The 18,085-nt window shown below is 44.1% G+C and overlaps 1 protein-coding gene across 3 annotated transcripts in view; it reads right to left on the reverse strand.

Moving 5' to 3' along the window:
- DST (dystonin) overlaps positions 1 to 18,085 on the reverse strand; it is a 1,528,317-nt gene that overhangs the window by 394,839 nt on the left and 1,115,393 nt on the right. For all 3 annotated transcript variants that reach the window (XM_086926448.1, XM_086926449.1, XM_086926451.1), the window contains 2 exons: positions 9,779 to 9,905; positions 6,431 to 6,493 (listed from right to left, as the gene is read on the reverse strand). In XM_086926448.1, the coding sequence (XP_086782574.1) occupies positions 6,431 to 6,493; positions 9,779 to 9,905 (190 nt within the window). The remainder of the gene's footprint in view (positions 1 to 6,430; positions 6,494 to 9,778; positions 9,906 to 18,085) is intronic.

Consider the following 18,085-nt stretch of genomic DNA (forward strand, 5'->3'; position numbering starts at 1 on the left):
GCATCCCTTTACCTAAGTGTATATTGTGAGATGATGAAATGAATGAGTAAGACTATTTAAGGTAAAGCCACATTTAAAACTTCAGACTTTCAGACCTATGTAAACCTAGGAGACATGTTTCTGATCTTAGATGCCATGCTTGGGAGCCATCCCTGGAAAGGTATGAAACTGTAGGATGGAGTAGGACAAACACTAGGGCATGTGCAATACAAACTAAAGAAATACAGGTCAGCTCTGCAAAACACATCCTCTAAAATGCATGATGATTCTCAGGAGTGCAATGACCATTGGGTTGAAGGGGCTTCAGCTCTGTACCACCCCACCCCAACGATCAAGTGCCCTGGAATGGTCTGCGGCTGGGATGTACCATTTTACAACGCATACCATTACAACTACCTACTGTTACAACGCGACCATTACAACGCATACCATTACAACGCATAGCGCTTTGAGGTGCTGGATCGTGGTAAGTATAATTTACTATTCTAACTCCAGTCCCCGTGGACCCTAGGGAAGGTGTTGGATAGTAAATTATACTTATTCCCTATCCTAGAGCGCCCCCCCAGCGCAATGCGTTGTAATGGTATGCGTTGTAAAAGTCTCGTTGTAACAGTATTGCATTGTAACAAATGCGTTGTAACAGGTGTATACCCTGCGGCTGTTGGTCAGTAATCCAGGGTACTGCAGTGGCCTTACCAAAGCCAGAGGCAGCACAACACAATAATGATTCCTCTTGTGTGTCCCTCCAGGCCTAATCGCTGCACTTTTATGATAACAACGCCTGACCTGGGTACTGGGCCCATCGGTGTGACAACGGCCCTGCCCAAAAACCAATGAGTAGCAAGGAACACATAAGCACTCCGGGAATGAGCCCCCATCACAATTGGAGTTGCTTTTGTGTGTGGTGAAGATCAGATGAACATAGAAGGAAGTGGAGAGATAAGGTAAAGAAGAGAGGTGAGAGGTTAAGATAAGATTTTCAAATAAAAAAAAAAACAGACTTTTGTTAATTTCTGAGGTCATGAATAGGTTAGGAATGGTATTTTAACACACATTTGTGTAAAACCAAAATCTGCTGCTCTATTTCTTGTTAACTAATAATCATTGAGGAATATATATGGCACTTTCTCTCTCTCTCTCTCTCTCTCTCTCTCTCTCTCTCTCTCTCTTTATATATATATATATATATATATATATATATATATATATATATTTTTTTTTTTTTTTTTTTTTCCAGATCCCTCGAAACTTGGGAGAGAGGGTCGCACTGAGGAACCAAAATTTGATTTGGGCCTAGTAAAACACATAAACATGGTTAGAAATTAGCGTGATGTACCTATTAAACTAATGTAGGTGTTCGAGTATTAATAAGCTCACATATGTAATATCATTAGGATTAACGTACACATTATTTAGCTTTTCGTCTTCTCCCAAGCAATATAGTTCGATCCGACGGGCGCCATCTTGGGGCCTAGTCTGCTTGTAGTATTAGTGGAAACCTACCATTACACTTGGTAAGAGCCGTTCTCCTGAGAAATAGTCTGACAAATGTAACAAGCTGCTGCTTCTGCACGTCAGTCCTGTCAAAGTTGTAGGTGGGGGTAGGCTGGATAAGCACATTCCAGGAGGCGCTGTTCGGACTCTCCTAGAGCTAGCAGAAGGGAGTCACCCTCTCGACTTGCTATAACGAGCTGGGCTAAACTATGGAAGCTTTGTGTTCCATATATTGTCTTTCCTTTGCACCAACCTGTACCAACTTGTATTTTTCCTTCTTAGGTAACGGTTTCGAAACGTAACAGTATATATGTGATCTGTTGATAATGTGCCAGCAGTCTTCTCGGCAGACCTCGAGGGGTTAGGTCACGAGAAGCTCCTCAGGCAGAGTTTGTTTGTTATAATAAACGATTGGACCTTCTACACTGCCAACTGACTGATTATTGGTAATTGGTATTAGGGCTATTTGTAAGTATAGCTCTATTGGGTTGTAATTTATTTTTCGGTACTTCAGCACTCCCAGATTCGGTGTTTTAAACAATCCTTTATTAGTATTTCATCAAAGCTGTATTTAAGGAATTGCGATTCTTAAATGCATTCGCAAAATAGGTAATCGCAAAAATTGTGATTCCCTATTTTGCAAATGCCTTTTGAGATGATACATCTCATTTGCCATTTGCCACAGTTTTCCAAAATGTCTGGTTGGAGAGCATTGCAAAGGAGGAAGCCCAAATATATTACAAAAGTATTTTGAAGCCCTCTTGCATTAAGACCAATGCAAGGGATCCGCTGTATTTTATAGTGCATCAATTTCCATTGACTGTCAAATAAACTAGAATTACAACCAGAATTATCACATCCTATTATGTATATTTGTTGAATGTGTATTAACATGCAACATTTATGATTTGTTTTACTAATATTCTTTGAAGGAGAACCGCAAAAGACCTTTAAAGTATGTTAAATTCTGTTATAGTAAGAAAAATGTTACTGGGCAAGTGTGCTTTGAAATACACTAAAGGAACCTATTGTCCCTAAACCATGATTCTTAGTATTATGCACTGGACCGCAACAGTGATGGGACTTGCACCCACAGACTCTGAATTTGACACAGTCCCCGCTATTCGGAGTGTTAGCCCCCGAGGTTTGGGTCTAGTTGCACCCCTGATTGTATGTAGCTCACTAGGACCTCATCACACAAAAACCCAAAATGGGCCACTATGCATTCTCGAGGATAAATAAAGTTCTGCAACATCAGAGCAGACACATCCTGCGCCAACCTTATTATCAATGTGGCCTAAAACTCTGTAGAGTGTAATTGTGTAGTGAAGACATCTTAAAGGCATGGGCTGATGTCCATCAGAGTTGAACCCCGTGCAGATTCTAAAGTATTTAATCACTCTTTGACCAAAGCCACAACCCTCATCTTCATCTAAGTGTCTCAAATGTTCATAAGGGAGTGTGTTGATTTGGGAGCTCCGGGTAGAATAAACTGGAATTACATGTTTTGACATAGGTACCTCAACAGCTCGCAGGTGCAACTGGTGGGTTTAGTGCCCCCCCCCCCACGCCCCCGGCGCTTTTTTCTTTCTTTCTTTTTCCCCATGTGTTTCACCCAGTACCATGTAAATATGCTCTTTATTTTCCATAAAAAATTACTGAAATCAAAAAACTCTCGGACGATAGCTGGGGGTTATTGGCCTTTCATAGTCATTGCCTTGTTAGGGAAGCTTAGAGTTCAGGCACTCAGAGTTCAGTAATGGAGGAGAAGTAGTCAGGCTTGCAGCACTGCTAAAGACTTTATTATGAGAACATTTTATCTCAAGCAGTATCACAACATTACTCAGTGGGACATGCATACAGATTACTCAGGACCAAGAACAACTCAAATCAAACTAAGGGCAAAAAACTCAAGGGGAAAATAAATGGAAATAGGGAGCCTTTCATAAACTTCTAAACTATGAAACTATCGGCTAATGATTCTAGTAGAACAGAACCACATGGCCAGAAGGTATGCTCACTGTCGTTCATCTCCTTCCAACACATGCAGGTTGGATTCAGCATCCTTGGTTATCAGGGTACTGCAAAACCTAACCATCTTAGATTGGATCTGAAAGTAAGTTCTTGCTGTCAAAAAAGCCTCCAGGCAATGCAGTACTGCATAAACCAATGAAGTTACCTGCAGCTTATAGTGTACCCCATGGAGGGAGCCACACGACTGGGGTGACTTCACTTCCTATAACAATCACCAAAGGCTACCTTACATGATAGGGCCTGAAATTCCATTACAACATACTTGAAACTCTACATGTTATGTTATGTTAAAGCGCACTATCACCCGTGAGTGTATCCTGCCGCTGATCTGTTACAATGCGGATGTTTCCCCGCGGTGCTGTTACGACGCGTCCGTTACAACTTGCGCTGGAGGGCGCTAGAAGATTAAAAATAGTAAATTTACTATTCCAACACCTTCCTAGTGTCCACGGGGACTGGTGTTAGAATAGTAAATTATACTATTCGAAATCCGCGCCCCCAGCGCAAGTCGTGGTAACGACTTGCATTGTAAGGGACGCGGTGTAACAGCACGCATTGTGACGATACGCGTTGTACCGTCATACATCCCCGCTGAGCAGGTTTGTGTGCCTAACTCTGACTATGGTATGTTGGTTAATTTGAAAGCCATTATTTGAAACATCTTGATAGTGGATTTGTCCATGCAAGAATATAAACAGGACTTTTCTTACATTCTCTTCTCCATTTTCTCGTCTGAGCTCAAATGAAATTAAATTGCACAGTCACCCTCCTCACGAGAAATGCATTCTATAAACAAAGGAATATGTCTCAGAAATGTCACTTAAACAAGTCTGAAATCGCCTAAACAGAACAGTGTGCAGCAAACATGGAAATCAGAAAAAAGGGGTTGGCATTCTTGTAAACAAATTTTAATGTTTAATAATCTTTATAACTTGTTATCATGGAAGAAAATATAACCTGTCAGTTGGGCCTACTGGCAATGCTCAGTGTGCCCTGAGCATTGACACTGCCAGTGACTTCAGTGGCACAAGGACATGCTTAGCTATCTAACAGCTCTAGCAGGACCCCACATGGTCAAACATCCTTCAGTGCTAGGGTAAAATTTATAGAGTTAGGGGGTTACAGGAAAAACAGTATCTATGTTGGTGTTGGGTGTAATCTGGGACCTAAAACACTCCACAATGTTTGTGGGCATTGCATATGGCTTTCCCGGAATAATTTAAATGTATATGGTTGCAAAATCAAACAAAGATGATGGGAGGTAGTCTAAACAACTGGCAATGACTCTGGGTAGCTTTCCAACCTGGGGTAATTGCTTGTTGTGCCACTCTAGATAGAGGCCCACCTTATGCAAATCAGTACTGATCCAGCTTCTCATGAGAAAAGTCCATTCTGAACTGCCAGGCGAGGTCCCTTCTACAAGGGAACACAAGCAACCACTGAACTGTTTAGGCCCTATTAGGACTCATGTGTTTTGTAGCGATTGAATCTAGTGGGACAGCAAACAAGTGACTCATTTTTGGCTATACTCTTGGATATTAACGGTGGTACATCTAATGCACAAAAAATGATGGGAGGAATGCTTGCAAGTAGTTTAAACCACAATCGCATCGCAATCACTCATGAATGATTACCAGTAGCTGAGCATAATTGTAGCATTCTAACAATCACTTTTTGTTTTTCTCAGTGTGATGCCATAGGTGAAACGGGCATGCCCAGACCTGGATCCTCTATGCACTGTGCCATAGAACTCAAGCTGCACACTACTGATGAAGCCAAATAGGCTAAAGCAACCAAGGCTGCCTGTGTTCTAGTTCAGAGGAGACCGGACATTGGCATTTCTGCTGGGTTGTTCCTATTTGAGCAAGACGAAGGTTGCTTTGCATATGACTGGTTCCTGTTTGAGGTGGCATGGTAAATTGCGGCCCAGGAAAATGACCAGTGGCTGGGATTAATTTAAGCAATACACTAATAACTTTTTTTATTTTCTTCTATGGTTGTGCAATTAACAACGTTCTCATAAATAAAACTGTGCCCATATAACAGAATGTTGCATCAAAACTTGAGTGTGGTGGCATACTTTGGTGTAGAATGTTTTTTGACTTGCATAAGACTAGCTTTTCTTGATTGAAGAGCCATATACATTTCAAGAATCATGAACATGTGACTATACATCACTGACCCCATTGCAACCAATTGGGCTGAATGCAGATGCTTCAGGAAACCACATTGTGTGTTATTTTACTTTATCCCAGGGGTTTGTAAATTGTTACCAACCACCCTATGGTTGTTAGTAGTGCTTTTGGGTATGGGCAGATAAAGATGGGTGGAGGGGGTTGCAGTTTGGAACACAGGCACAATCCTAGTAAATGGAAAAAGAGGAACACCTGACAGGGAGGACAAGTTTTGAAAGATTTCCACTTCTGAATATATCCCCAACCTCATGACAAAGTCTTGAAAAGAGCCTAGATGAAGGAGGTGCATCTAACTGGGCAGGAACAGAAATCACATTGGGCAAGATTGTGGTACAGAGAATTATTGAAAAACGTGACAAAGAAGTTGGCCTTTCAGGATCTTCTGACTTTGAGGTGGTTAGTCTCTAGTCTCAGTTGCAGTTGTAGGGAATTCCTCAAGGAGGAGCCCTAGCTGTGGAAAGACAGCCCAACGTACCATACCATAAATAGTATGTTGTTTGTAGCCTCCTGCACTAGTGTAAAAGAGGCCTCAGATCATATTGTATGGGACACACACTTTTGCAAGATAGCAATTTGCTGTCAGCAGCAGTTTACCTTTAACACACCTGTCAGGAACAGTTAGCCCAAAGAGGCAAATCCATGAGTATCCTCTGCCTCCATCACACAAAAGCACAGTGAGCCCATTGGACCATGGACTGGAGCCTTACCTTTATTAGTCAGGAACCCTTGTGAGACAGCAGGCTTTTCTTCACTGTTTGATATGACTCTTCCTACAAGTAAACAACACAAAAAACAAGCCACGCAGAATCCAGGTAAGATGTTTTAGAAAAGCCATTTTAAAGCAAGGTTATTTAACTGCTCCTTAAAGTAATAAAACAGTTGAATAAAATATTAGCTCTGTTAAAATTATTTCAACATATAATTACCCTGATATACTCAATGCACTCTAAATTGCTTTCTTGAGGTAACATTGGCAAGTTGTAAAAACCTTTTGTAGTATCCTAGTTATTATGTTTTACATGCTTTCCACTCCTCCATCTGTATGTAGAACACTCTTGAGTTGATGTCACTTAGAATGTTGGTGTATGAAGCAGACAGTTGGAGAAGGGCTGAGCGGCTAGATGGCTGCTCCTGGTGGGGCTGAATACTACTGTACTACATATCTGTAACCAACTTGAATAAATCTTCATGAAACTTCACAATCAGCCTGGACCTGCTTACTACACCTTTTAACACTACCTGCTCTCAATTATCCATTCAACATTTTCAAATTGGTAGTGCTACAAACTAATGATGCCTCTTCCTTGGGCATATGCTCTCCTTCGATTTATCCCATAAGAAAAGCCTGAGGTTGATTGAGCTGGGTTCTGGAGCTACCCACCTAACAAACAACACAGTAATCAGGAAAATGGAAGATAAATAATTAAGCCAAGGAGCGTCTGTCCATGTTTATTATGTATGTGTATTTACAGTTCTGAGTATTTTTGTCTGTGAAAGTTCCAGGACATTCCACCACGGATGTTCAGTGTCACACTGTGCGCCGGAGACTCCCCACAGCTACATTACTTGTTTTTGCTCTTCATCTGACTCATCAAACACAGCTCTTAAAGCTCAGTGCCACTCTTCCTGACTCTGTTTAGCGAATCGGAAGAGTGTCATCCAGGCTGAGCGGCAAAGGGTGAGCCATGACCCAGATGTCAAACTGGGTTCCTTGGCCTACCTGTGCTAAAACTATGGGCCAATTTTCTTTTTTTAAATGACGCAGTGCAGCATTGCAAGCCATTTTGCTGTGCTGAGCTGCATCATTTTAAAAGCACAAGGATGCATCGTATTCACAGTGATACAACACTTGATTCTGCGTGTTTTTCCCTGCAATGGCACACAATTGGATGCCATGCGCCAGCACAGGCACCCTTGCATCGTGTTGCAAGGGTGGCTGCATTGCGGAAATGATTGCTTTTGTGCAGGAAGTGTCACTTTCCTGCACAAAAACAATTTATGGCATTTTCCTTTTTCTGCAGCACGCATAAAAAGAGGGCAAAATGAGGAGAAATTAATGTATTCCTCCTTATTGCGCCACTCCTATGCCTCCCCTGGGGAGGAGTAGGATTCTGATGTATTCCCAGCTTTACAAAACTTTGTAAATCTGGGAATGTGTCAGGTTCCATGGATGTTGCGCGGGAGCACCCTAAACAAAATCCATGTAACGCCCCTTTCACGCAGAGTAAAGCATGAAAGGGGCCCATATTTACAAGGCCATGGAAAGTCATGCAGGGTGACTTTACATGCAAACAAAACAGTTGATGGACGGAATGCTGAAACAATGTCAAACATTCACGCAGTACAGAAATCTGGGCTTAAATGCATTGTTTTTTGCACACTATGCCATTCAAATTTAGACCTAACCATACGCAATTCAGCCTTGACTCTGCTCCCCATGGGAACAGTCCAGTCCGAACTGCCAGATCAGGTCCTTCCTGGACTCAAAACAAGCATCCTGGGACTGGTTTCATGGTATCACCCCTCAACAGCCAGGATAGCTTGACTCGAGTGGCATGGTGAGAACAGGACCCACATCTGGGCTTACTGTTCCCACTAAAGGTGACAAACGCAAAAAGAACAATTGATGGATTAGATGTTTAATCATTGTCAAATATTCACCTCCAGTACAGAGATCAGGGACTAAATGTATTGGTTTTTTTTGCACACCGTGTCATTCCAGTTTAGACCTAGCCATATGCAAATCAGTTTCAACACTGCTCCCCATGGGAACAGCCCAGCCTGAACAGCCAGACTAGGTCCTCCCTGCACTGGAAACAAGCCACCTAGGACCGGTTTCAGGGCATCACCCCTCATCAGCCAGGCTAGCTTGACTCCAGTGGCATGGTGAGCACGAATCCAACTTCTGGGCATAACCTTTCCACAAAGGGTGATGAATGCAAAAAGAAGAATTGATGGATGGAATGCTGGATCAATGTCAAACATTTAACCCTGGTACAGAGATCTGGTCCTAAATCCATCGATTTTTTTGCACACCATGCAATTCCAATTTAGACCTAGCCATACGCTTCCCACTAAGAGTGACACATGGAAAAAGAACAATTGATGGATTAGCTGTTGAACAATGTCAAATATTCACTCCCAGTACAGAGATCAGGGACTAAATCTATTGGGTTTTTTTGCACACCGTGTCATTCAAGTTTAGATCTAGCCATTTGCAAATTAGTCTTAACCCTGCTCCCCGTGGGAACAGACCAGCCTGAACTGCCAGACCAGGTCCTCCCTGCACTGGAAACAAACCTCCTAGGACCGGTTTCAGGGCATCACCCCTCATCAGCCAGGCTAGCTTGACTCCAGTGGCATGGCTAGCACGAATCCCACTTCTGGGCATACCTTTCCACGAAGGGTGATGAATGCAAAAAGGACAATTGATGGACAGAATGCTAAATCAATGTCAAACATTTGACCCCAGTACAGAGATCTGGGCCTGAATCCATCGATTTTTTTGCAACCATGCCATTTCAATTTAGACCTAGCCGTACGCTTCCCACTAAGGGTGACAAATACAAAAAGAACAATTGATGGACAGAATGCTGAAACTGCTAAATTGCAGTTGATGGGCCAGGGCAGGGGCGTGGGTGAGACGGAGATGAGAGGAGGAGAAAGGGAAATGTAGGGAGACTAGCACGGAGAAGAGAATGAAGATTTATAGAGAAAACGAACAGCGCTGGAAATCATTAAAGTTATCTAGGTCTAAACCGGGCCCAGCTCGCCCATGCCCAAAACTGGTCCTGGTTTGTGCTTTTGTGAAAGAGAAGATACAGGTGGTGTAGGTCCCAGAGAGGTTTGCGTTGTGTCATTCCTTAAAAATTAGTTCATTTCAGGCATTGTAAAGCACTATTATCAGAAAGTTGTTACAAAATTGCAAGCACTGTTTACAAGTGTATATTGATTTACATTTGGAGCAGACGGGGTGTCATGTCATTCCAGGGTTCCCCAGATACGCCATTAAAGCCCGGTTATGCAACTGAGATGTTAACTATACAAGTTCATACCTGCTTTTTTGCCTGCCCTGGATTTTGCAGGAGATGTCACAGCACTTATCAAGCTGCACAACGATGTCCCTTTCTTGTTTAATTTCTGGACTTCTGGTGCCTTTGAGGTCCATTCTTCAAGCAAAGCCTACAATACCAAAAACGCACATAATGCATAATTTGTCACATTGTAAGAACTAAGCACGTTAATTTTCTATTGGACTGAAATCAGTACACTCAGAGCGTCTAGTAACAAAGAAGTAACGAAGCAAACTTCTAAAGCTAAGAGAGAGGGTATACAAGGTAACAGAAAGAGCACCTCCGCTCTGGTAAACAAAATGTATCATGTTTGCTGGTCAGCATGTGAATGTATCACTTTGTGAGAGTGAGTGAGTGTGACTGAATCAGTGACGGAGTCAGTAAGCTAGGGAGCGACCAAGTCAGTGAGTGAGTGACCAGCTACATTTCCAGACAAAAGAAATAATAGTAGTAGCATGTAAGAACGCGTTAATGACTCCGCAGAGTAGGTAAATATCTCTTAGGACACGGGGTGAATGTATCATCAGGTGAGACGGTCTGATTTGACTTTAATGAATATATTTAAAATATGCGCTCTGATAAATGTTATGGGATGTCAGGAAAAAATGCTATTTGGATGTTTTTCTCTTTGGCTTTTTAAATACATCTGTAATTCAGCAAAATTTGTTTTTTAAATCTTTTCATTATTTTTTTCCATTTAAAGTTAACAACATACTTTCACTTTAATTACAGCTTATTGTGCCCACGGAATAATACGTGCTTTAGCAGTTTAAAATAACTGCAGTCTCGAGTAAGACAGGAGGTATCACAAAGCAGTAAATTATCAGCAGTTTCCAAGTTGAGTGGTGCACAAAAAACATAAAACTAGACAACACATGACACACACATAATCTTTACGCCAATGTATGCAGGCAATGAAGGATGCTTCATTTTTTCCTGCTAGCCTGACATGCAGAAAGTAATATATCATGTTTTTTTAATCTCTTTTCGGTTCTGTGCAATTAAATAAAGAAATACCAATATGTATACTATTTACTTGTTTTGTAATCTCGTTCAAGACATCCTTCCATCATTTTGTGTACAAAATATTGTGTCTCAATAGAACACATTCAAATTACAGCCTTATCTTAGCACATGCTGACCCACTCCTTCTGCCTTCACCCACCTTGTGAACTCTGTTTTCAATCTAGTTATCAGGGGGCATCAGAAGACTTCCATTGCATTACTAAGAATATACTGGCCAGCAGGAGCGCCATGTCAACAGCTCTGCACACCATCTTCTTATGTATAGATCTGGGCAATAGGCCCAATAAATATGCTTCAGATTTTAGTTTTATGTTGCTCGAGGAATGGAAAGTGGTATATGCAACAACTGACTGCCGATATGTATGAAAAGCAGAGCAAGACCTAAATTATTTAAAAAGTCAGACTTGGTTGATTTACATCTAGGACTGTGATCTAATGCATGTAGGTGTAAACTAGGGTTCCTCTGTGGTGTCAAAAGTGCGATATAGCACAGGGAGACATCCTCTACGCCTCAGTTTTTTTCATGTATGCATCCTTTACCATGCAGATGGATTCAACATCTGTTTAATTAATCAGGTTTCCCTTAACCCCAAAAACAAGGAGAGACACGTTTTGGCTTACAAGTAAGCTTTTATCAATACCCTAAGGTAACTATAACTCAAGTCTTTCTTTTAAAAAATTTCAGCCCAGAAAATGAAGTCACAAAAATAACCACAAGTGGCCATTGCCCTCAAGCTGATAAGCATTAAGTTCCAGGTAGAAGTGATTTTAAAAGAAATATCGAAAGTTCTACGGGGGTCATGGACTCAATGACCCAGGAGACTTACTGCTTGGATTTTCTGCAGCCCCCAATATCAAAAATAAGCATTGGCAAAGCCAATCGGTCTCAGCAATACAAGAGCTATTGGCTTTCTTATTGTCAATGTGTTTCAGCATTGCATGGCCAGATGGTAAGTGTTCCCCTGGCAGATGCAACACCCAAGCACCAGCAGCGGATGCACAGTTACTCCTTTGGGTAATCACAGGCATACATGAACAAGGCATCCCAAATTAAATTTACCATTTGAAGAGAGCAAAAAAAAAATGAAATGTGTCAATTCCCTTTAGCAAATGCTGCCAAAATTTCCTAGCAAAATCATGTTACTTATTTTGTTCTAATCTCAAAAACAGAAGGTATTGTCTGCCTTAGTGCATTTCATACTTGTGACTTGCATGTTACATACACATGCCTGCTGCAGGCACTCAACCCACTGAGCTATCCAACTGGCTAGAAGTATCATAGCCAACAATCATCAAATTGCAGAGCTCACTGCATGCATAGATTCAAATGGGGAGCAAGATTAGGAGAGCGACGATGGAGCCAGGAAATGGGAAGCCGATGGGCGGGCTGAATCCCACATAGTATATACAACATGTATCTTTTGAGACAGTGCATGTGCTGTCTAGAGCCGAGATTAAAAAGGCTTGGTAGTTCCCCTCCCTATTCTAGAGGCACCACGAAGCTCATAAGAATTATAAAAATAAAGCCCTTACAGGGCATTATGGGGCGCTCCGAGCGGTGAATGAGCAGCGCCTGTTGCTCACTTATTATTCACTTTTTATTTTTAAATATTTAATGTGGGTGTACTGGTGCCCACCCGGAACACTCATATATTAATTTTATGAGGGGAGGAGGGCGTGTGTCCACCCTGAGTCTTGACAGGCCACAGGGACCCAATTCCTTGGGGCAATTTCCATATTTTTTGGGAAGGCACCTTGCCCCCCATTCCAAGCCACAAGTGGCCCTGGGGACCCATCCCCTGGGGGCCGTTTTCTAAAAATAAGGAGGGGCGTGCAACCCCGTCCCTGAGCCACCATGGGCCAGGGGACCCAATGAACTGGGGCATATGTTGTTAAAATAAGGGGAGGGGCATGTGGCCCCCTTCCCGAGCCTTAATGGCCCAGGGGCCCCATCCCCCAGAGTCTCAATTGGGTGAATAGGTGCCCCACTGCCCACCCAGGGCACCCATAAACTACTACTTTGGGGGTCGTGGGGGATATCACAGCCCCAGCTGGGTCACCAACCAGTGCTACACAGGGTACTGGCAGGAGCAGCCACTTTGTCTATGCTCCCACCTGGTAGCAGCAGCTGTTTTCAACTGCTTCAGCCATTCAGAAGTAAAGTGGATTTACCTGCCCAGGAGAGTGTGGGCAGGGTATGCCTGCACTCTCCCTGGTAGCGAACCACAGTATCCCAGCCGTGGGCTTCTCACAACACTGTGTTGTGGAGTGGATATAATTGTGGGGGAGCATGGCGCCCATCCCATTTTTGAAAATTATTTGGCCTGGGTGATGGGGTTCCCAGGGCCCAGCAGAGGCCCAAGGAGGGGGACCGCATGCCCACCTCTCTTCATAATTACATTTGGACCTGGGGAAAAGGTTCCTGGTGCCTATAAGTATCTCGGTGAATGGTGCCTCGTGTCCCTTCCCCTTAAAATTAAATTTTGCCCCAAGGAATAGATCTCCGGGGCTCTACTTTAACTATATTTTTAACGCCGACTGTGGATTTCAAAAAACAAAACAATAACAGATGAGTATTACTATACGTAAAGCCTTTGGATGTGCACAGCAGGGCGTTGGTAACAGAGCCTGGTCGGAGGCAGCCAACCTCCTTGCAGGCAGCCAACCACACGCTGTGCACAGGCTGTAGTCACACATGGTGTGGGATTGACTGTAGGACCTGGCTTGAACCTAGGCCCTGCCTCTAACCCCGCAAGCAACCAACACCACGCTGCTCGCAGCCTTTGGTTGTGTGTGGTGTGGGGTTAGTCACAAGGCCGGTCTTAAAGCCAGGCCCTGCTTCTAACTCTCTACAGGCAGCCAAACCCATGCTGCACACAGCCTTTGGCCATGCTCAATGGGGTGTTGGCCACAGGGTTTAGCCTGTCTTCGGGATCTGTTGCCAAACCACCAGCAGGCTGGTAACTTCCACACTACGCACAGAATTTGGCGTGTGCAGCGTACGTTTGGCCTTAGACCGCTGGGATACCATCCCTGGGGCAAAACATGCATTTTAAGAGTAGGAGGACATGTGATCTCCTCTCTGACCTTAATTAGCCCGGGGACCCCATCCGCATGGCCTGTTTAAATAAAAGGGGGAGGGGGGCCATGTGGCACCCCTCACCGAGCCCTAATAGCCCAGAGGACCCCATTCCACTGTGCCAAATGCAAAAAAGGGATGGGGGCCGTGCGGCCGCCCCTCCTGAACGTTATTATATCTTGTGGACCGCATCCCCATTTTTTTAGAGGGGAGGGGGCCCACCCGTTCCCTTAATCAACACTTTGGGCCCCGGGGTTGGGGTCTTGGTGGGTAAATACAGCTTGGGGAGGGGAGCTACCTGCCCCATTTCCGTATTAATTAAACTGGGCCCAGGGATGGGGTCCTCAGGGGCAAATATGGCCGGGAAGGGGAGCCATGCACCCCCTCTCCATATTAATTAAACTGGGCCCCAGGAGATGGGGTCACCAAGGCTAAAAACAGCTCAGCCCCACTCCCCTTAATAAAACAGTACAGCTCTAGGCTGCCATTTATTTTCATTTTTGTGCCAGAGGGGTCCCTCTGCCCCTTCCTCCCCCCGCCCCCTCCCCCTTTAGGGCCAGTACTCCCCCCCTGGGGCCTGCGGGTCAAGGTATCCCTAACCTGCCCCTCTTATATGTTTTGTTTTTCTAAACTTCAGTACAGGGGACTAAGTCCCCGAGTCATTTAATAGCTGCCAGTAACATTTATCTCATGTTGCTGGCAGCCAATTAGAGCACTCACTCTCGCAGTAGTCTGACTCCTGTGGAAGTGAATTGGCACAAGTAAAAAAAGCTGCCTGTGCCAATTTTTAATGATTAGGTTTGAGGGACTCTCGCTAGATACAGCCCAGATACACAAAGATTTTCAGACATTTATATTGGTCATTGCTCATTGGTGCTATATTAGGGGACATCTGGTCATCAGCATCTGAATGTTTTTCTTCAGAAGCTTTTGCAAATGTCGTAGCATCTTTGTCTGTGGGCATTTCTCTGGGCGAAACCTCTGATCTCCATGCATGGATCCCTGCTTTTGCTCTTTTCCTCCTGCTTTCAATTTGCTCATGGTTTGATCTTAAGCAGTCTCTTCTACATTTCATTTTTCTTTTCCTGCAGTAGGGAGTTCACAGTTTAGTCAGTGTGGGCAGTCCTTTCTCTCACGGGTCTCGTGACTTGTTGAAGAACACCGATTTTGCCTTATGATCCGCAGTTTCACAGGAAAGTGAAGCATGTACTTCTTTTCACGTCTCCAATCCTGTGTTTAATGGTTTAGAAAATGTTATGTTGGGCATGAACAGTTGCCATATAATCAGGAAACAAAAGAAACTTGAACTTTGAGAGTCAGGTATCTTTTAGCCACTTTGGGAATAAAACGTTACTCTTAAGAGTCCTATCAGGTCGACTCTAATCTACCCCACCATTAGATTCCCTGACATGGGGGGGGGGGGAGCCTCTGTCCTAACCGCTCATGTAGCTTTGGGTTTCAGATGTTGACTACCCATGCGCATCTCTCGATTGTTTGTAATCACAGCACCATGTGCAACCACCTCAGCACTTCCCTTCATTTCTCTGCAGTGAGTTCCAGTCCAGATCTTATTCAACAGAAGGACTGCTCTGCACAGCATGCTCATGGTCAGTTGCCTGTTCCTTTTGGGTACTGCAATCACATCTTCCTCCTTTACCCTCGAGCCGGCAGGTTCGAATCAGGTTCCTTGGTCAACAGCTGCTTCCCTCTCATCCAGCAGGTGGTATGCTGCATCATAGGTACCACCCGCAGCCTCGTCTGACTACAGACTAGACTTTAACCCCTCCCATGCTCGTGACGGAACCGTTCCGTCATGAGCCTCGGGTGGGCTGTGCTGGTGACGGAAGGGTTCCGTCACGGCCCGCTAGCTGCGCCTACGGGACGCGAATTCCGCGCCTGCGCTGGGCGTTCTAAAGAGCGGGCGTGGCCATGACGGAACCGTTCCGTCACAAGCACAGCCCACCCGAGGCTCGTGACGGAGCGGTTCCGTCACGAGCACGGGAGCGCCGCGCGGGCCCGCCTCCCCCTTAGCGCTGCAGCGGAATAGCCGCAGCAGCGAAGGGGTTAATCTTGCTCCCACTTTAATCTTGCTCCCACCTGCATGCCAGAATGTTCAGGGGCACAGAGGACTCTAGCCTCACCTGTCGAATATAGTAGGTAACATGATTCTTGCAAGATTCCATTGGAATGTCTCAGTCTGCTAGGAACTTACTTAAAGAGTAGCCATCCGCCTGGCTCCTGACCACGCTCCCCCATAATGGAGCATTGTATGTGTTATTTATTTTTAATTTAAGACATTTGTATCATGACAAGACAAAGTAAATCACCTCACGTTACACAGAGAAATGCAAGACAATAATGAAGGGTTTTCAGAAAGCTGGGTCAGCGTGAGGCGTTAAAAAGGCTGTGGGACGTATCCAAGGAGATGCTTAGTTGAGTATGAGGGGTAAGGTTTTGAGTTTCTTTCAGAAGAGCAAGCAATACTCTGTGGATATGCACATGTGCATTTCTTCTCCATGCCCACGTGTGCCATTAAGAATTGATAAAGTGGAGCTTGAAGAAGCACTGAGAATCCCACATTTTCTCATGGTTCTTCGAGGTTCTTTGAGTAAAACTATAATTGAATATGAGCAAACATATCAGAGTAACACTGGAATATACCTCAATGCTCATAACTTGCAAAGCTTCACAGAGCAAACACGTGTCTGTACTACAGTCTTTAAAATGAGGGCTCCTCTGGTAGCAGTGCTGTACCAATTCTTAGAGTCCCAACCAGAAAGCATCTGAATCTGTGATGGTCTATGGGGAGCTGAATGGCACTTACAGAGATGAAGAAGTAAAATACTATGTTGGTCAACAAATTTGTGTTAAAGAAATGGTTATTAAACAAGCATTGGCAAAGAGAACAGGTCTCACCTTTGAGACCTATTGGCTCTGCCGCTGCCTTTTTCTTTATGCTGTACAGCAGTAACAAAAAATGTAAATCCTGTACAGCATGAACACAAGGTAAAAATGTATTGAAAATGCAATAGGTCTCGCCCTCGTTTAAGTTAAAGCAATTCTGTTTGTAATTAGGTGGCTTTTTAGCTTTGCTTTTATTAGTGTTTTTCAAACTGTCATGTACATAACATGCATGTATGCATATATGTATATGTATGCATGCATTTATATTTGTATTTATATAGATATGCTGATTATATATATATATATATGTTTACATATGTATGTGTATATATATATACACACATACATATATATAAATGCATCTGCATATATATGTGCATATGTGTGCATGTAGAGAGAGGTAGAGTGTAGAGGTAGAGAAGTAGAGGTAGAGAGGTAGAGGTCGAGAGTAGTAGAGAGAGAGGTAGAGAGTAGAGGATGAGTATTAGAGAGTAGAGAGTGAATAGTAGAGAGTAGTAGAGAGAGTAGCAGAGAGTGAGTAGCAGAGAGTAGTAGAGTGAATAGTAGAGAGTGAGCAGTAGAGAGTAAGCACCATACACCCATTCCAGTATACTGCAACCTACCACAGCTCTGTGTATGGACCTCCAGCACCACACACCCATTCCAGTATACTGCAACAAACCACAGCTCTACCAAGGGCCCTTTAGCACCACACAACCATTCCAGTATACTGCAACTAACCACAGCTCTACCAAGGGACCTCCAGCACCACACACCCATTCCAGTATACTGCAACTAACCACAGCTCTACCAAGGGACCTCCAGCACCAAACACCCCTTCCAGTATACTGCAACCCACCATAGCTCTGTGTAGGGAAGCTCATCACCCCCTGCTGCTCAAAAATGTGTATCCTCCACACACAGCTTCCCCAAGTGCACCGCCAGCTGCACCGGTTTGGATGTATTTGGTTTAAATGCTCATGTAATGAACAAGACATTGCTAAAGGGTTTGTTCCCTGCAGTCCGTTTTCTCTTTATACCACCCGTGCGCCTGGTAAGTATGTCACATGGTGACAATAGGAGGGCGCGGCTGGGTGGGGCGCGTGACCCCGTTCGAGGAGGTTTTCTCTCACTTTGACACTCCCATTTCGCACAGTGGGGGCTGCTTCCACTGCACGTTTGGCAGCTGCGATGCTAAGGAGGCCCTGCCTCCTCCAAGCCCCGCCCATCTCCATCACTGGGGCATGGGAGGGGCGCAGGGTTACTAAAAAGCACGATTG

Source organism: Lissotriton vulgaris, chromosome 6, assembly GCF_964263255.1.
Source record: "Lissotriton vulgaris chromosome 6, aLisVul1.2, whole genome shotgun sequence".
NCBI lineage: Eukaryota > Metazoa > Chordata > Amphibia > Caudata > Salamandridae > Lissotriton > Lissotriton vulgaris.